Source organism: Platichthys flesus, chromosome 20 (genome assembly GCF_949316205.1).
Source record: "Platichthys flesus chromosome 20, fPlaFle2.1, whole genome shotgun sequence".
In the NCBI taxonomy this organism is placed as follows: domain Eukaryota; kingdom Metazoa; phylum Chordata; class Actinopteri; order Pleuronectiformes; family Pleuronectidae; genus Platichthys; species Platichthys flesus.
In genome coordinates, this window is record NC_084964.1 from 11,528,514 (window position 1) to 11,549,304 (window position 20,791).

Consider the following 20,791-nt stretch of genomic DNA (forward strand, 5'->3'; position numbering starts at 1 on the left):
ACGTGGAGCAATTGAATCCCACGCTATTTGTTTTACACTTACATAGAAAAAGAAGATGATGTCAGAGGACGTCCTCAGAGAAAATGTCAAACTGATACAAGAAGAGATTGCTCTTGTGTCGTAATCTAACTTCTAAGGGGAAACAAGCAAAACAAAATAAAAGATGTGTCTGCACAACGCACACACTGTGTTTTTCTTTATATGGCCGGATGGCCTTTGGAGATTAGTGAATAAAAGGCACTGACCACTCCATCAGCGGCACTGCATCATTCGTCAGAGCTAAGTGAAACCTGAAGGGGGACTCTGTCCGCCTGTCGTGACTCTGATCCGACAGCGGGCACAGATACAGATGATCCAGACAACCTCACACTACAGATGGATGAAGAATCGCTCCCACAGACCCGCTTCACACCCCTTTTGTGAAACAGTGCACACACACACAGGGACAAACTGAAACGTGTGTGTCAGTCAGAGAGTCAGCTGATGAAGTGTTTCATCAACTGGCCTCAGAGGATCCGGTAAACCAGCAGAGCAGTATGAACAGACATGGGTAAACTGGAAATTGTGGATCTTTACATTTAGCACTAACAATGAAGACTGACTGAGATGGAAAGAGTAGGTGGACTCCAATCATGCATTCTCCGTTTTCTACCCCTTATCCTTTGAGGGTCATACTAGCGGCAATCCCAGATAAGATAAGATAAGATGAGATGAGATGAGATGAGATAAGATAAAATAAAATAAGATAATCCTGTGCCAGATCTTGCTTAATAACAGAGAAGTATATAATATTATGAAAAATAAGTTATCTATAAGAATATCAAGTAATGAGTAGTTAGAGTGGACCAGTTATTATATATTCAACAACAATAAGGTAAGTTAGAAAAATATAAAATATATTATAGAGAATTGATTAAAAACCAGCAAAGATATTAATTGAAAAAGTACATTGGTAAATGAGAACAGACAAGTGAGTATCGTACATGATTATTAACTAAATGCTGTACATAATTTTCTTAGAAGTGATATTGGTCATGAAATAATAAAGTGATATTGCAACTACAGTGCATAATGAAAAAAATCCGATTTAATTCTATTAGAATATGGGTTTGAAAAGTGACTTCTACTTTCAGTTCTGTTATTCTTCAGCTTTGAAATGTACGGAGGCTGCAGGCCTGTGAGAGCATATTATTGTCACAATACTGACCCCTGCTGGAGACACCATCGCAGTACACCCATTGTGTGGCAGTCAAAGTGAAAGTAAAAGTAAGTGAAGAACTAGGATCCTGTCAAAGAACAACCAGAAGGCTGGAACCAGACAAACCGCAACCACAACCACACAAAGCAGTGAGTATTCTATATTTATTTACGCTCTCAAGTCATGTTTACTCGTTAAGATCCGCTGGATGCGTCAACTGAGAACTGAGAATTATTATTCCAGCAAATAAGGAAATATCCCAGATCGTAGGATGCAGAGGAAGCATGACATCACTGTTTTTGTAAGACAGAAATACGCAGATAGAATACATCAAAACTGAATTTTAAGTTTTTTAAGAGGGACTCCAGAATGTCCAGGACCACAATCAAAAAAACAGGTTATCACTTTTATTTATTTTTCTCTTTTCAGGGAAAATGCCAAAAGTGTACTTCCAAGTGGAAGGAGTGACTTTTGGGGCTCATGATGCATTTCTTAAAGAACTGACCAAGAAAAGAGTTAAGAAAGTGAACTCACCCAATCGCAGCAATGCGACTATTGTCTTCTGTCCCATCGTCACTCGTTATGAGACCGACCTCAACTCAGCGCTCTCCAAGTTACCAGGTAAACCTTCAGAAGTGACGTTAGACTACGTTTTGCCATGCAGCTGCAAACTGTGATGTGTGTTGTTTGTCTGTGTCAAAGAAATAGGAAGACAGAAGCTGATTCTGGTGGTGATGCATCACACCCAGGACCCCGACTACACTGCACCGAGCTCAAGCGACCTGAGTCGTCCATTCGATCTTAAAGTCGACTGTCTCTTCCATGAACACAAGGGACTTTTTGAGTGTTCTAAAAATAAAGCGGCAATCAATCGTGTTCGCCAAGAGGTAATCACACAAGTTATGCATTGTTTTTAAATGGTGTAGCATTAAAAAACAGTAAATGCTGATTAGACAGACAAACCTATATACACATCATTTAATGTTGATTCTCAGTAAAGGTTCATTGATCTTCTTTCAATTTTAGCTCAGACAGTATTCCTTTAAGCTTCGTGTCAAATAACAAAGATTTTCATCCTTTTTACAGCTGGATACCAAACGTCCTCCTACCAAGAAGTGCAGTATACTATGAGTTAGGATACCATCATTGAAAATTTACGGGAATTCTTAAGATGTTAGACCAAAGGGAGGGGAACACTAGGGGAGAGCGGGGTAATGTGGGACATTTTTTACATTTGCTCCCCTCTAGGCGAGCTAAACTGATATATCAGTCAAATTTACACATCTCCCATTAATTGAGGATATTTTCTAGCAATTGAAATGATCAGAATGTCTTCAGGACAAAGGGCAGTGAAATTATGATTGTTTTAAAAAAAGTGGTCTTGTGTCCCACTTTACCCCAGCTAAGGGGTAAAGTGGTCCACTTACTTTTTCCAGTTTAAAACTACCATAACAACACATGTTGTAATAGTTAAAATCCCGACAGCTAAATGGACAACCACTTATATCGGACTAGTAAAAGAATCATGGTGATTGGTCAATTAAGCACATTAATGATTATTATGATTCATGTGATCTCTTACACACCCTAGCTTATACCTGCACAGGGACAGGGATATTGTTTTTCTCTGCGTATTCAAATGCCAGTTCACGGCACTTAACTGGAGCAAGGCCATGGAACTGGTCAGCTAGTTGTTTCAAGTGTTTGACAAGCTCCTCCTCAATCTCATCTGTGAATATTCTCTTTACCTCAGCTACTGCACCCACGGCTACTGATTTTACTTTCCCTTTGTCTTTACTTTATGAATCGTTTGAGGGTTGTCTTGTCAATATTTCTATCCCTTCCAGCTTTTCTTAAGGACTTCATTCCTTGCATGACCTCAGCGGCTGCACTCTCCATCTCTGTGAGGGGTGTTTGGCCCCTTGTTGTCTTCCTGGTGTCTAGTTTGTTGGCATGATGGCTTTTCTACAATGTTTATGACATTAAAAATAAAACATATATAATGTAATATAACACTAGAATATGTTTAAGACTAAACTTAACTTGTGCTTCATGGTGGGGTAAAGTGAGACACTGTCCCACTTTACCCCACAGCATTTGTCCCACTTTACCCCGAAGCCACAATTTTAGAAAAACAACATCTCTTATCAATTCAGGCTAATCTTCAGCTAGCATCAATTACATGGTTTTATATGTTGGAAGTTCATCAACATGTATGATATAATTTTTTCTACCTGATTCAATTTGTTTTGACACAACAGTTGATTAAGTTCAAAGCAAGACAATTTACTTTTACATGCAAAAAACACATTGTGTACCACAAATGTGTTCCGTTGCCTAGATACAGGGGGTGTTTCACATCACCCGATGTCCCACATTACCCCGCTCTCCCCTACTGACTTTCACTTTTGCTCTGTCTAACGCTCCTCACCCGATGTCCCACATTACCCCGCTCTCCCCTACTGACTTTCACTTTTGCTCTGTCTAACGCTCCTCGACTGCAGTTTCAGCAATGGGTTGGATGCAGGTAGATGTTTGTTTGCACTTTGTCATTATTTATCATTTATCACGATTTCACCAACTATGCATGCGTAAATATCACTAGCCTCTGTATGTAAAATTGAGAATGAAGGATGACGCTGGCTTGTAAGTTACAGAATAAAAATCAGTCTTGTGCATTTATACTCAGTCTGGTCATTGTGTCCTGGCTCATTTCTTTGCCAGAGGTTCTGTCCTCGTCCTCTGCGCCCGTGTCGTCACAAGGGCCCAACAGGAAGCCTGTGACTGGACTTAGTGATGCAGGTAAGGCAAACTAAAAATCAAACTCAATAACGGGGCTAAAAGGTTATAAAAATGTTTTCTGAGGAGGACGTGAATATCTGCACCAAATGTCACTGCAATTGAGCAATCGATGTGACATTTCAATCAAAACCCCAAATGTGAGCGTCGTGGTGGCACTAGATGAAAGAGTAAAGGGATCATCAAAGTCAGACAGATTCATCCTCGGGGGATAAATTACAGTTATATTTCAGTCTGGACCAAAGTCTGAGACCGGCAGACCCACACTGCTGTCCCTGTATCTGTGATATTCATTTACTACAGGATCCTGTTTATCCAAGAAAATGACCAAAACCATCGACCTCCTTAGAGCAGAATGTCGAGGCATCAAGTGCTATGCCCCTAATGTGCTGTATATATTCTATGTGCCAGCAGTTGTGCAGGGGGCGGCAGAATTGGTTGTAAAACAAGTTGTGCTCGGTAATATGTGTGTTGTCTGCCTTTGGTCATGCAGCAGTGACCTTGCTGCTATTACTTCTCCTCAGCTTTCTTTGCTTGAATAAGAATGTTTTCTGCGAATGCGTGTAAATTGCACTGAGGCATTAGCTTGGCACAATGTTGGACACCGATTCCCCTGCGATGGCTTGTAAACTGTGTGCTGATCTATGATGGCCTGACTCTTTGTGTTGCTGACTGTGTCGATTCATACGAGCCTGGAATAATAATCACCTCGCAGAAGCAGAAACTCACGTGTCCTCTCATGTATTCACCCATATTTATTTTTTTCGTTTACTGCAAGGTCTGCTTCCTTGGCCCTTTATTTAGTCATTTAGCATCTTAAAATCATGATGCTAAGATATGTGTACCTGGCTTTTATTCATCATGGTCACCGGCTACTTACTGAAATACCAAGCGAATGAATGTTGTCTTTGTTCTCTGCTGTAAAATCCCATTAATCCCAGTAGAACCATTCTTCGTGCAAAATCTTTAGTGGCTCCTTGAGCCGTGCTTTGACTGGGACCCTTCTTTTTTTCTTCAGGGTGCAAGTCATTTCTCTTCTCATAGTTGGTTAACACATTTTAACAGTGTTATTATAAACCGCAGCCCGTCAGCACATCCTACTCGATATACCAGTTAGTTTCACATAGTTACTAGTAAATCCAACATTCCACCGTTACACAGACACAGCACTCATGCTTCATTTACTTTTAGGAATGAAATTCTCCGCCAACCTGTCAGAGTAGTTCCACCTGTTTGTTAGCAGAGTTACAGAAAAACTAAAGGAAGTATTACCATGAAACTTGGCTCCACCAAGCTGCTGCTGTATGTGTCAGGGACAAACCCATAAAATATTGGTGTGGATCTGAACCGGCGACTGGAACCAGGAATCATGTTTCACTTTTTTCCACATTGTGGGACGGGCGTTTTGCCACATTTCCATTGATTTCACAGAGATTACCTCAAGGGGGAAAAAGTCAGGCAAGTTTAGCTGCTTATATTTGCAATGTGCAATGTGGTACAGATCCAAATACAAATCCAGTGACTATAAGGGGACTATTGGGCGTTGGTAGCGGAATGAAATATATCTAATTGTTATTTGAGCTAAAACGTGATGTGTATAGCATAATAATAATAACTTAAATGTAAAGATGAGATTGAAGCAATTTCTGGTTGCACTTCACTTATTTGGGCACAAGATGGCAGCATAAGTTGACATATTCGCACGGGCTGCTTGTTGGGTTCATCAACTGAGTTCTCACTGGAAACTGACAGACTTGATGGTGCAGACACTGAGTCTCAGATGTGAAAGTACAAATATGTGCAAAATAGACACATTTCGCATAAAATGACATCTAAACTATTATTACTGTTATAACACATGGTACAAACGATTTAATTCCAGACACAAGAAAACCGATTTCAAATTGTTTAGAGGGAAAATCCTTTGGAACTGTGAAACTTTGGTCTCTTTATATATCATATTTTCATGGGTTAATATAAAACATTTTCTCTAAAATAACAGTTCAAATACAAACAATTCATCAATTTTAAAATCAGGAGCCAGTCAGTCGAATTCTGTTCAATGGAAATGACGTTTATTTTTCTCTCTACTTTCAGATTGACTGACGTTCTTCACCACACTCCGAGTGAATCACTAGAATACATCCCCTCTGCATCAGTGCACATTCTGCAGGCACCACATCTGCATATGAACGTGGACACACGCCAACACACAAACAAACAGACGCACACATACATTCCCTTGCACTTGCGCACACACTAACACACACACACACACACACACACACACACACGCACACACACACACACACACACACACACACACACACACACACACACAAACAAACACACTGTGTACAAACCCAAAGTGAGTTCTCACAGACAGGAAATGATGTCAGCTCTTGTCTCCAAGGAGATGGAGGCAGTTGCTAAGATACTGTGACACTAGGATTTTTCTCTCTATTTTCTCTCCCTCTCTCTAACATGCGCGCACACACACACACATGCATACACACACACACACACACATGCATACACTCACATACACACACACACACAGGGATGTCACCATGAATAACTTGAAACTCTCTCTTATATCTCTCTTATTCTTTTGCACAGATGGCACCCGAGCACCATTCCAACTTTTTCAGTCTCATTCCTAAAAATAACCACCAGAAATGTCACTTTGTTCACGATCCCAATTGGCCACTCGGGGCCATTAAAGAGATCACTAATTCTCCTCGACCACGTCTAATATCAGCCCTGCTGCTACAAAAAGAATCACATTGTCAATCTTCCGCTGTGAGCCGTGCACGATTCCTCCGTGCCAGAGCGCTGAGGCCCGTAGCTACACCGTGGAAGTGATGGATGTGTATCAGCACCCCCTCCAAAGCTTCTTCTGAGCGTGAGCTGCACCTCTCCCCTGCTATCAGCATGCCACATATGTCTTGGCACTAGCATGTTGCTGCCAAATCCTCCTTGCCCTCCCTCTCTCCTGCCCTGTGGCTCCTAACACAGCATTAAGAGTTTATGGGGGCTTGGGTTGTATGGGAAATGGCATGCACTCGTCCTCTGGATAGTTGGATTAGCTCGCTCCGCTGTATTTCTACTCCAAGAGCCTTCCTGTACTGATGACACAAGCAATACAGCGATGAGTGTTTGTTCATTTACTGTGCACAACTGCATGTCCCTCTCCCTCCCTGCACTCCATCGCTCCCACACACACATGCTCAAGGGTGCTGGCGTGCACACAGACACACGCACACACACACACACACACACACACACACAGGCGTACCATACGGGCATAAGGGGAATATCAGATTCAATGTGCAATGACACAGTGAGGACATAGAGTGGAGAGAGGGGGAAGGAGGATGAGCAGAGGCGGAAGGGTGGGTTTTGGCATGGGTGGCGTGGAATCTCTTTGAAATGGCGCGGGGGTTGAAAGGCAAAAAAAAAAAGGAGACGCACGGTGAGAGGAGATGAGAGTGGCGAAAAGGCAGGGAAAGGCAGCGAGGGTCGAGCGAAGAGGCTGGATGTGGGCTAAGATTTCAGCATGAGTGAGAGGGAATGAGGAGAAGAGGGAGAAGGAGGGAAAGGAGGAATATCCTCTGCACCACTGTGTGACTGGAAATTTAATAGAGGGGGAGAGATAGAGAGAGAAAGAGAGGGAAGGAGAGAGGGGTAGAGGGTTGGGAGAGAGAGAGAGCGAGGGAGAGAGAGGCTGAGGAGGGGGAGGGGAGAGGAAGAGAGAGGCAAAAGGCACAGAGACCTCATTGCTGTGCGGCTTTCAGCAAAAGCTAGTGGTCGTGAACAATGCTCACTACGGCATTCACGGGGAGAGGGAGGGGAGGAGTGAGGGAGAGGGTGAGGAAGGAGGGAGAGGGAGAGGGAGGTGGGAGAGTATACATCTTGGGGGTCTTTCTGGAGCAGAGCTGGCCTGCTCTGTCCTTTGACCTTTACCGTGGGCTAAGACGGACTCAGATTTATTTTTACGCACAAACTAGAGGACACAGAGTCACACTGCCTCTCTCCTCCTGCACGTATCCATCAGGGGCGATGATGATGATGATGGTTTAGAGGAGCCGAGGCGCTTGACACGTGTGGACAAACACACGACGCGGATCAATATGCGCAGGCCACGCGTGCAGAGAGGAAGATCGGCATCTCTTCGCTGATTAAATCTGTTTTTATGGGCTAATAACTTGCCGACTTTCTTTTGCAGTCCCCTAATTGAATCCACTCAGTATGACTCCACATATGCACATTAGCAGAGGACTCGAATGGTTTGGGTTTTTACGATGTGCACACCTCACAGGGGTCGCAGGGCGTGGATGCTGACAGCAGGTCACATGCGGCGGCTGGTACAACTTTAACTTCTGCTCCCAGATCCGCCCCGGGGACGAGATAAATAAACACTCATGTGCAGGAACACAGGAGTCACCAGTTTGCTCGATTACCAGTGAGCAGTCATTATGGAGCATGGGCCTCATACTCTTTAAAGCTCAATGGGCCAGGAGATGTTTCCCACTGCAGATGTTTGGTGGCTTTTGTGGTTAAACAGGTGCCCCCATAACACTGTGATGAACGCCGAACACACTGCAGAGCTTAATATCTCACTTTAGCATGGGCAACACACTGACTCAGATTTAATGATCGTGGAGTGCTGCTGAGTCATATTAATTTCGTTACATGTCTGGAGCATATGCACACATGAAATAGAGAAAAACAGAAAGAATATATATTTATGTGTAGATCTGGTGACAGCCTGCATGGTTTGAGATGTGTTGTGTGTATCCAGGAGTCCTTGGTCCTCCATCTATTCTTCTATTGCCGCCTTAGTGGGATTCTGGCTGAAACATACGGAAAGTGCGTAAAAGGAGTCGCTTATGCTGGACGCAAAAGGCTCTGCCCAGCGGGCGCCGTCGCGTTGTGCTGCCTGCGTTCCTCCCCAGTGATGATGATAAGGCGCACGGATGCACTCGTCCAGGACCTCGCTCCTACATGTAATAATACCAACATCCTCTCCTCCAGCGACCCTTAATCTCATCTCTGTGTTGATTTCTTTTTTTCCGCCGGAGTGTGTGTGTGCACATGTGTGTGTGTGTCCGTGTGCGAGTGAGTGTGTGTGTGGATTCTGTTCATCTTTAACCTGCCATCACTGTAGCCCCCCGCGTTGCGTTGGCGCTGCGGATCTAGTCCACGAGAACAAGAGGCAGCTCACAGTCGCGGAGACAAGCGAATCAATTTAGGGGGGACGAGGAGAAAAGGAGAGACAGACAGCGAGGCTGGAGGAAGGAGAAGGAGAGAGAGGGAGAGAAAAAAAAGCAGGACGATCGCGGAGGAGAAGGAGGACGAGAGGAGAGGAGAGGAGAGAAGCCATCGAGCATCGCGCCGCGAACATTGAGGTACGTGTGGAAATTGGATGTACAGGTAGAAAAAGGGGGGTGAAATGGCCGGCGTATTTATTGCATGTGTTACCCGACATGCATGGATGTTGGAATCGGTCGTTGCAATGACGGAGATCGGATCGTGAAATGTTGCACGGATGATCATCAGTAAATCATTAATACCGGTATGAGGAAAACGCACACATGTAGTGTTGTCAGTGCGGTGGTCATTGCCAACATATTGTTAAAAAATAAAAACACCAAAAAAAACATGGCTCCTTATGTAAGTGTTTTCCTACACGTCCACACATTTTTTTTCATATCTCGGCCATATGGAGGATTGTCGGGGTGCAGTCGTGTTGTCATTACCCCCGAAGCCGGAGAATGGATGCAAGCCATTTTGTAATGCAGCATGTGCAGAATTAGGCCTATTCAGAATTTCAATTGCGTCCCCGAGAAGGTGCGCCGTAGTGCGCGCAGCTGCATAGATGAATAAGGCCATTCTGTTGAATTGTAGGAGATATTATGCTGGGGGGGGGGGGGCTGGTGGTGGTGGTGGGGGGGTGGGAGGTTATATGATGGGAAGAGGTCGCGGTTAAATGACAAGATGCACGTTATGTCCTCTTTTATCTTTCTTTCTTTTTTTATGTGTTGCCCCCCCCCCCCCCCCATCCATATGTTGGAGGATTGAGAGAATATACTTGTCATCATTTGCAATTGGGCTGGGGGGGGGGGTATTTGGCATCAGCCTGACCATTTCATCTGTTTTTTGTTTGAATAAAAGCGATGCCGGTCGATGGGAACTGGTGAGACGCGTCCCAGCATCGTTCCCTGATTCCCACGTCCTGAATCAATCTGGTGTTGTCATAGTTACAGTGGATGATGTCGGCCCTGCACCTGAGTCGCTTTGTGTTCGTCTCCAGGCCGTCGGTAAATACACCAGGTCTAATTGGGCCTTTGCGTAGGCATGTACAGGCGACATCTCACGGCCATCATAGACGTTTTGATGAAAACAACAGGACTCTGCCCCTTCATAAACCTTAATGGCTCTGTTGAGGGGGGGGGGGGGGGGGAGCGAGGCATTGATACAATCAGGCGCTTACGATGATGTGATTGGTTTGTAGCAATTGGTCAGCAGCTTGCAGCTAATTTGTCTTTTCACGACCGAGCGCTCTCCCAGGCCTGATCGAATAATCAATATCTACATGGTTGCAATCTGCTCTTGACATGGGAAAAACGGCCAGGATCAAGAAAGAGAAAAAATACCTCAGAGCGCAATTGGTCGGAAAACATACGCCACTCGGCCGTGTCGTAAGCCCCAAGGAGAGGGGATGAGGAGGGAGGCCGCCGGGCGATGGAGTTGGCCCTCAGATGAGTCAAGGTGTGATTTTCTCAAAGTAAAGGCCGTCTCCTGCGTAAATATGTGCTGTTGCTCTCTCGTGTGCTGGAGAGCTTGACGCCAGGTCGAGGCAACAGGCGTCCCTGCTTCTGAATTCAATGTCTTCTCATGCAATTTTAACCTGTGCAGTTCACGTAGACGGTCAAACCGTCTCGCCTCAGCGACGCTGTCTCTGTGAGAAAACGCTCAGCTCCTTCAATGTCCAGAAAAAGGCTGAACATGAAATGCTTTTGAGCATTTTGGCCTTACATTTTAGACCAACGTCAGAATGTGTACAACTGCAAATCTCTCACTTCACCATAACACCCCCCCTCCCCCCGCACACTTTTGTAGATTTCAAAAATGGGGGCAGAGGCAGGAGGAATTCTTGCATTCACATTTAACCACGATTATTTTAAAAGAGACAAAGCACCACCCTGACAGTATTTTCATTACCAGTGTATTGAAATAAAACCTTTCTGACCGGAGAGCAGTGGTGTGATCGGATCTTTGGCCGCGCTGAATATTCATGGTGTTGTGTTTTGATGACTGCATGAATCATTTTCTGACGAGCTAATCATTCAAACCACCAGGCCGCCATTCTGGATCGGATGCAGTTCTGACGTCTGCGGCAGACATTGAGACAGTTTCTCTGTCTTTTTTTTCTCTTTTTCTTCCAATCCCGTCAAATAATGGACAACAACAATTACCTGCTGGATGGGGGATGAGCGAGCAAGAGAGAGACTCCATGAGGAAGGACAGCAGTGTAAAGAACAGCATCAGGAGGAGTGTTGCAAAGGGGCTGCATACTGTAACATGGAGGTTTAGAGATTTGTATTCAGAAATCTGTACTTAGTCTCGAAGCGGAGATGGATGATGTTTTGTCAGTTCTGTGTGGCATTTGCACCCAATGTGTGTGTGTGTGTGTGTGTGTGTGTGTGTGTGTGTGTGTTTGTGTGTCGGAGTGAGAGAGTGTCTGTGGCATGTGCAGAGCATCTGAAAACGTCTATTTTTAGCACATACTCCCTTATGACCTTTCTTAATAGCTGCTTTAAGAGTTCTCGGAGCTATGTTTTTAATAAAGACGGATGCTGACCTAATCCTCAGACCTCGTAGATATTAAGATTCATGGCAGGTTTGTTCGCTCTGTTGCGATATCGAAGGCCAAGGTTCGACTGTGTGCTTCGTCAGGTTCCCCTGCGCTTATGTAAATATACATTTTCTTATATGTAGCTGGATTTGCAAGATTCAGTTTTTCTTTTTTCTGCAAGCGTCTCTGGAGCAAGTGGCCGTTTATTGCATAGGCCGTCTGCTAATGAGGAAACACACCTTAAACGTTGTGTCAAATGTACATTAACTTAGACCTAAAAGGTGCTACTGACCGGTTTTGCACGGCAAACGTTCATCAGGCTCAGCTAAGCACAGTGATGTGGAGCAGGGCACTGGACAGTAAGAACACAAGATGGTGAGTGAGCAGGTTGCCACAGCAACAGTGTTTCTGGGTGGAGATGCTAAGAGCTGCTATGGAAGCTTGGAAAGAAAAAAAAAACGAAAAACTGTTGATCAGAGAGTTAAATATTTGAGAAAGTGAATTTTTTTGTAAAATAAAATCAATAATGGCAACACAGCGGTCACATAATCTGAAAGGTAACAAAGATGCTCTTGTTCGAGGTCCACAGAAGGCACAGGGTTGTGACTGGCCGAGTCTTAGTGTCGAGCCTGAGGAAACAACGAACTCTCCTCGGTCGAATCATTATAAGGGAACGAGTAACCAAGCATTTCTAAATTTAGTGAGTCTGCTGATGCGCGCAGCCATTTCTGTTTTCGAGAAGTGTGTAGCCCTCTCTCAACAGGAGTCACACACGATACACATGCATGTATTCAAAGAGCCATGGCAGTATTTTTGCAGCATGCTCACAATCTGGTTGTTGTCGCTGCCTTTGTGTCGCCAGTTTCAAATCGGGGTTGTTGTTTGATTGTGTGTCACTTGTTGTACACAGAATGGGCATTGCAGTAAAATCTCAGGAGTCAATAATCATTCCCTCATATCTTAATTGCTAAATTACTCCATGCAGGCATCATTTGTTATCTCAATTGTAATGCTGTGCTGCTGCCTCATGATGGATTGCATGAAACTCTGCATTAACCTTAGGTCTAGATAAGTCCCACCGGCAGCAGTAATGGCATCCAGCTACTTAAAATTCCTTTAAATGCAATATTCTACTTCTATCAGTGTGTATCTGACTTCACAAAGGCCAGTATCATAAAGTGGACGATGAGATGAGACCGTCATCCTAATCGCTAGACTGCCGCACTCGTGACCCAGCTCGAGCTTTTTCAAATTTTGTGGCCATTTCAGACACGCCATGACCCAGATGTTGAGTTCAAACTATAAAGAAAATGGCAGCTGACTCACTAGTTGGGCTACAGGTCACAAATCTAGATTCACCTCTTTGGAATCGAAAAGCCAGACTCTGCTCTTATCTTGCATTCTGGTGACAGGACAGTTTCATATTTTTGAGACATAAATTCTGTGTGATGAGGCTAATATCTTGCACTTGCTTGACCTATCTCCTACTTCTGCTTTTCTCTCTTTCCCTACAGTGAGACGCACTAGCCTCCGCAGAGACAACACATTCAGGAGCAGCCCGACCCCCACCTCCAGAATTCGATTCATCTGCAAAAGATTGTCATGGGAATCGAAAAAAACAAATCAGGGTTCCCTGAAATGACATCTTGAAAGTTGTTTGTCAAAGATTTGTCAAAGAAGCATGAGCAGAGTAAAATAAGAATCTGTGAATAATAGATATTCTTTGATTTAACATCCCACCTTGTTCTGTGACAGTTTAAAGGAGGAAATAACAGAACAAGAGGATAGAATATGGACAATAAGATAAGCACTTAAAATCCCTCGTTTAGAGGTGACTGAACATTATTGCAGTAGGGGTGGGTCATGACTCAGTTGCCATGCGTGTTGTCACGGTGACCAGCCCCTGTGCCCCTTCCCCCCTCCTCTGGTTGGTCCAGCTTTTGTTGTGGTTCCACAACCATGGACCTCAACTTGCAGAGGCGGCGCCCCCCTGCCCCTCCCCGTGCACCTGCTCCAATCAGGCGAGCCGTGTCATCTGTACGAGGAAGAGTTTAGATCAAGTCCCGGAGAGTATTTCAGAGAACACAAGATACCTCAATCTACAAGAAAACACCATTCAGGTAAATATGGCCTCATCTACGATATACCAACACGTTCACACTTTAGTAAATTGAAGTTTACAGCAGTAATTCGAATGTTGCTACAACTTGCCTTCATGTTTTTGTTTCCACACCAGGTGATCAAGTCTGACACTTTTAAGCACCTGCGGCATTTGGAAATCCTCCAGCTCTCCAAGAACCACATCCGACAGATCGAGGTGGGAGCTTTCAATGGCCTCCCCAACCTCAACACGCTGGAGCTTTTTGACAACCGGCTCACAGTTGTACCGTCACAAGCCTTTGAGTACCTCAGCAAGCTAAGGGAATTATGGCTACGAAACAACCCCATCGAGACGCTGCCGGCATTTGCCTTTCATCGTGTTCCCTCTTTGCGCCGTCTCGATCTCGGGGAACTAAGGAAGCTGGATTTCATTTCAGAGGCTGCCTTTGAAGGTTTAGTAAATTTGCGCTTCTTGAATCTTGGCATGTGCGGCTTGAAGGACATCCCCAACCTAACCCCACTATTACGACTAGAGGAATTGGAGCTGTCTGGGAACCAGCTGGGTATAGTTCGGCCTGGATCCTTCCAAGGCCTAGCATCCCTTCGTAAGCTGTGGCTAATGCACTCCAGAGTGTCAGTGATCGAACGCAATGCTTTTGATGACCTCAAAAATCTGGAGGAGCTCAACCTCTCCCACAATTCCCTGCATTCCCTGCCCCATGACCTCTTCACCCCTTTGCACCAGCTGGAAAGGGTACATCTCAACCACAACCCTTGGGTGTGCAACTGCGATGTTCTTTGGCTCAGCTGGTGGCTGAAAGAAACAGTTCCCAGCAACACCACATGCTGTGCTCGCTGCCATGCGCCTCCAGGTCTAAAGGGCAAATACATTGGGGAACTAGACCAGAGCCACTTCACCTGCTATGCCCCAGTGATCGTTGAGCCACCCACTGACCTCAATGTCACAGAGGGCATGGCTGCCGAGCTGAAATGTCGTACTGGAACATCGATGACCTCTGTGAACTGGTTCACTCCGAATGGCACCCTGATGACCCATGGATCGTACCGAGTTAGGATCTCAGTGCTTCATGACGGAACACTGAACTTCACCAACGTGACCGTGCAAGACACCGGGCAGTACACATGCATGGTAACCAACTCCGCTGGAAACACCACTGCAACCGCTGTGCTCAATGTGTCTGTGTCAGATCCCAGGGACAGCTACAGTTATTTCACCACTGTCACTGTGGAAACAGTAGAGACAGTAAGAGGAGAGGAGGAAAATTCGGCGAGACAGTATATTAATGAGACCTTCATAGAATTCTCAAATCCTACAGTTCAAAGAGGGAGACCTGGCGTCACTATAACTCCCTCCCCTTCCTCTATTTCCTCACTGTCCCCACGAGCTAACAGAGGTATGGAAAACTCACCGACAATGTCGATAATGGATGTAACTAACATTCCAGGCCTGGATGATGTAATGAAAACAACTAAAATCATCATTGGTTGCTTCGTGGCCATCACTTTTATGGCAGCCGTAATGTTAGTGGTCTTCTATAAACTCCGGAAGCAACACCAGCTACATAAGCACCACGGCCCCGCTAGAGCCATCGAAATTGTCAACGTGGAAGATGAGATTGGAGCTGGGGCAGGAAGTGGAATCTCAGGTGGCTCAACGATGAATTCCGGCATGGGTGGAGAAGGAACCCTGAGGAGACATCATCCAGAAATAGTCAACCTTCCCAACATTGGCCGTTCAGATACTCTCAACCATTATTACAAGACCCATCATTTCAACAACAACGTGATGGGTCTTAGTATTGGCGGTGAAGGGATCGGACCAGGAGGGATCATGAGTAGCAAGAACATGCAGGGCCACGATATCCCCATCTCCTGTACCTCAGTCCCAATCTCTTCATCTAATATGCTCTCCTCATCAGGCAATGGCACCAATCCCAATTCTATGTCCCCACCTCTGCCGATGTCTCTCCCCATGCCTACTATGGGCTTACATGGATCAATCAAGGGTTTCATGGGCCAAAACCAGAATCCTCAAATGGAGCCTCTTCTCTTCAAAGGCAACTCGAAGGAAAATGTCCAAGAGACTCAGATCTAAAAAAAAAAACAAGAGCAAGGAGTATAGAGAGAGAGTGAGCAAGAGTCGAAGACAGTGAGGGGATGGATGTCGGGTTTATGCACGGAATGATTAGACACTAAGAGTGCATCGACGTTACACCAGGAAAGAGGATAAACTGACACGGCAATACACAAACACATAGACTTATTCGTGACAGTGTACATGCCAAGGATTTCCACAATGGGCCTCTTGTGTTTGTAGTAACGATCATGGCCATGGAGATGAAGGAATGGACATTCTACAATGTAAATCTGTGCCAAAGCAAATGTTTTTTGCAGTTTCTACAAGCTGTGTTCTCGTAGGGAAAAACTAGCCTTTCTGAGTAATCAGTCCCGTATTCGTTGTTGGCCAGCAGAGATGAAAGACATGCACAGCACTTACCACACTGGAGACCGGAGATATTACAGACAAGAAAAAAGTTTGAAGAGACATTTTTCTTCCACACAAAACGCAAGCCACACTCTCTCTCAAGTGACTCAATAGACTCCCTCAAGGTGAAAATTATGTAGGCATAAATAGATGGACAAAAAGGTACAGTGCAGTACAAACTACTGTGAAAAATCCACAAATTATATAAATATATTTTCATTTAAATATGTATCATTGCAGACTCCGATGCAGAGATATTTTGGGGTGGATGTATAAGCTGGTATAGTTTGTTTCTTTGTGAATATTCAGGGGTGGCGATAGTGACGGTTGGTTATGATACATGTTTTAAGTTTGGCTACTTCTCAGAAACATAAGGGCTCAATTGCAACACTCATTGTGAATCTTTGAATTGGCTTTGTGACATAAAGTCCATTTAGGTTGTAGAACAGTAAATGCAGATCTCTGTTGACAAACTTTTGTCTGTTGCTTCAGTAATAATCATTACAAACTTTTGTGTTCTAAGAGTGTATTATGTATTTTGTAAAAGCCAGCTATTTGGTATTTGAATTTGACGATTCTGATACTTAAACGCCAGCATCAAATAATGGTAAAATTATGTTCAACAAAACATGGAAAGGTAACTCGATGCAAAGATCTGTATGGGTAAAATAAAATGTGTTGACAATGTGTTATTTAAATCAGATCAGTAGCCAGATATTTGCTTTTAGACAGGAATTTGATATGACCTCCTTGCTCATGGTTACCATAATCATGCCATAAAATGCTGTCATAGGGATGATCAGACATCTATCTAGAGCAGCATTGAAGAAGAAGGGATTAAAACATCCATCTTTGGATGATTGGAATGAATGGAAATGTACAGTATATTAATAATAATAATGTCTGGTTGTATGACAATTGTAAGATCCACATTTTTACAGTGTAACTTTCATATGTTAAATGCCATTTACGCTTCTTGCGTTTAAACTATGTATTTCTTTATTTTTGTTAGTTTGATATACTGTGTACAGTTGTCTAGCCATGTATCATTACGTGTGAAATAAATCAATCATATATTGGGTTGTGGCGGGTCAATGTGGCGACCACATGAGTAAAGAGTGAGACGTTATGCAGCCCTCTGTACTAAACCTGGATTGAATGTATGGTTTGTGGTTTAGCCATTAGTCAGCCTGGTTAATGATAGGTGCCACCTGCTCTACTAACATGTCCAGACAGGCTTTTAGTCACTCTCCTGTAGTTGCTCTACAGACGCTACTGGTTTTGCTAAATTAGTGTTTTTTGAACGAACTAGATGATGTTATTCCTACTGAAGGTGCTTTTGTCTGAAGTTAGCCCTCGATGTGCTTCTCCATGGCGATTCTTTAACACATGCTTTTGAAATGTGAGGTAAAAAACAAAGAAATCCATTGAATAAATCACCTTTCTCTGGGATGACAGACTGTATTTATCAAGCAGAAGCCCGAAATGTTTGTTGCAATTGAGCACAAACTGGACAACACCAGTTATTTTTAGATACATGTACCTGAGACAGTATCAGCAAAATCCCATCGACACTCGTTTTGACTGTAATGCAGCTGTGTACGTGATTCTGCAGTGTTTTTGTTCCTTTGGTTCTTCTTTAATTTGCACCCCCCCTCCCTCAGAGGTGTATTGTCTCTCTCTCTCTCTCTCTCTCTCTCTCTCTCTCTATATATATATATATATATATATATATATGAGCTGTTTTGCGTGATTGATTTTTGCTTATCAAGTTTACACTTATGGGGAGAAAAGAAAACACAGAAGAATGATAATAATGATGTTAATGGTGTGAGTGATGATATCAGAGAAATCCCACACAGATTGTGTTGTCGCAGAGGTTAATCCATGAAAGGAACATCTTCTGTATCAACGCACGACACAATGATCCAGATTAATGATAATCTACTTAGACATCTTTTGAAATACGCCTGTTACAATGTAAATTGATAACTCAGGTTGTCCGGACCTCAGCTGAGTAAAATGTTAATTGCGCTGCGACCCAACCAGCAGATCTGGTGGGCAGGGTCCCACTGTAGCCCCGCTGAGACACAAATAGAATATAAATGAAGGCTAAAGACACAACATATGGCCGCTCCCTTGATGTGCTACATTTGGAGGCTCTGTCGTCAGATTTCAAAGAGCATATTCGATACCTCCTTGTGAGCGGCGTGCGAGGGGTCCTGCATCTCAGCCGCGGCACAAAAATCTCCTTTAACGCTGCTGATGCTGCTGCTGCTGCTGCAATGTATAATCGAGATGGTGACTCACCTAATCAGCACAGAAATGTTCCTTTCATACCTCTGGACATACATAACATGCACCGTGCACAGTTCTCATCATTATTATTATTGTTGTTAACATTCGGGGGAAATGCGGGGGTGCTCGGTTGCATCTTAGTATCGGGGCTCAGTATGAGGCTCAATCATATAAAACGTGTGACACCTTTTTAATGAAGATCGCAAGCTTGAGACTGGAATCAGAAAATCTGCGGACAAGGCAAATGTCTCTGACTGTTTGTAATGGAGGTGAATCGATGCAGCCTGGCCACCGATGGAGTTCTGCCATACACGTGTATCCTCTGCACCAACCTTCGCTTACAATGGACGCTTCAGCCCAGATGACATTTCTTGGTTTTGTTGGGAAGCAAAACCCCCTTAATGAAATGGATTAAAATGCAAGGCGTGAAAATGGACTGACCTTTTGGTCCTTTAAAGGTAAGCTGTTCTGTTTGATAAAAAAAAAAATATATATATATATATAAAGAAAACCTGGGTTGTTTTGAAAGATTTTTAAAAAGAAAAGAAATGTTAAGAGCTAGACAATGTAGATTATATAAAAAGGGGGGAAAATGTAATTTTGTGTTGTTATTCTTTTATTTTATTATATTTTAAAGTTGTTGGTTGTATCTCGGTTTGTGATATTATCAATTTGGGGTCTTTATGTATTGCCATTAAATATCATTTTTTTCCACGTATCCATCCACATACACATTGTGGCAGCATGTGTATTTCTTCAATTATAGCAAAAATCAACATGTGCTACTCTCGTACTTCAATGACTGTCATACAATGACTGAGAGGTCTATTATTTCACTGTTTGCTTCTTCTGTGATTCAATTGTCCACCCGCTGTAAGGAGTTACTCCGCTATTAGAAACAGACACCTCCTCCATTCTTTGTTGTGATTCCATCCTACGGAGCGGTGCAACTAACTAAATGACAAATGAGTTAACAAGTTCACGATGATGAAGTTATTGCGTGAAATTTTATAAAAGAAAATGAAAAAAAAAGTCTGATCAATAACTGTGTTGACACTGTATTTTGTTGCTTCATTCTCCTTTACACACTTGAGCCAGAAAGGAGGGTACCTGGTGTGCATCTGCAAAAATGTGCAAAATCATGTTGAAATAGCTGCTAGCTCAACTGGATTTTAAAAAGGTGGCAGCAGCTAATAAACTGTCAAACACTTGAACAAGTTGCAAGGTGTTGGAAACATATTTGTACAAGTTTGATTAAAAAAGGTTCCATTGACTTAACTTAAACAACACAAAGTTGTGTAAGTGAATTATAACTCAACATGGGCCTGTCATTTTCCCAGGAATGAATTCAAATGTTACTAATCTACTAGTCTTTGCTGGTTAAAATCATAACAACACATGAGTCAACTAATTGATTGAGAGGGTACAATCGTGAAGTACAATCGTGTTAATCTAACAAATCAACACTAGTACATCTTGTAATCGCTTCAGCACGGCAGCCACCATAATAAGCTATATGCTCTGTCATGTCGCATTAGGGTAATTGTGCATTAAACTGTACTGCCATTTTTTTTTTATTCCTAGTGTATGTTGTGAATAAACAAATGTGACAGATATGGAAAAGAGAATGGAAACCAACAAACCAGCTCCTTTAAATGCAGAACTTCATGGATTTTGATTATGTCGCTGAAATTTCTGGGAGGAAGTTGACGAACCAAACGTGCCGCACGCTTGAACTTCCTCAAAACAACACTGCTGATCATTTTGAAAAGAGTTAGAAACTGGAGCTTGATTCCTGCTCCACTGTTGTATTCTGATCTTCTGTTCATCTGCATGTTACAGCTTGGATATTTTTATTCTTAATCCGAAACCCCAGGGTGAGGTGAAGCTGCATGGGCACTCAAAGATGTCCAGCCCTCATTACGAAACAACTACCCCAAGGTATTCATGCATCTGCCATGAACAATGACCATGAATTTGAACAAGATGTTGAGATAAATGCTTGGGCCCCACAGCAGGGAGACAGTGT

The 20,791-nt window shown here is 43.5% G+C and overlaps 1 protein-coding gene across 1 annotated transcript; it reads left to right on the forward strand.

The window, feature by feature from the left end:
- Window positions 1–8,976: 8,976 nt before the first annotated feature.
- lrrc4bb (leucine rich repeat containing 4Bb) lies at window positions 8,977–19,968 on the forward strand. Its single transcript, XM_062378933.1, has 3 exons — window positions 8,977–9,408; window positions 13,373–13,978; window positions 14,095–19,968. The coding sequence occupies exons 2-3, from the start codon at window positions 13,736–13,738 to the stop codon at window positions 16,072–16,074; spliced, it is 2,223 nt and encodes a 740-aa protein (XP_062234917.1). The 5' UTR covers window positions 8,977–9,408; window positions 13,373–13,735; the 3' UTR covers window positions 16,075–19,968.
- Window positions 19,969–20,791: the final 823 nt, after the last annotated feature.

What these genes read in the sequence shown, in the direction of transcription:
- lrrc4bb (XM_062378933.1), top strand. Translation starts at nt 13,736, where the DNA reads ATGCGTGTTGTCACGGTGACCAGCCCCTGTGCCCCTTCCCCCCTCCTC. An exon ending in TACAAGAAAACACCATTCAG is followed by an intron (nt 13,979 to 14,094) that starts GTAAATATGGCC and finishes TTTCCACACCAG; the next exon opens with GTGATCAAGTCTGACACTTT.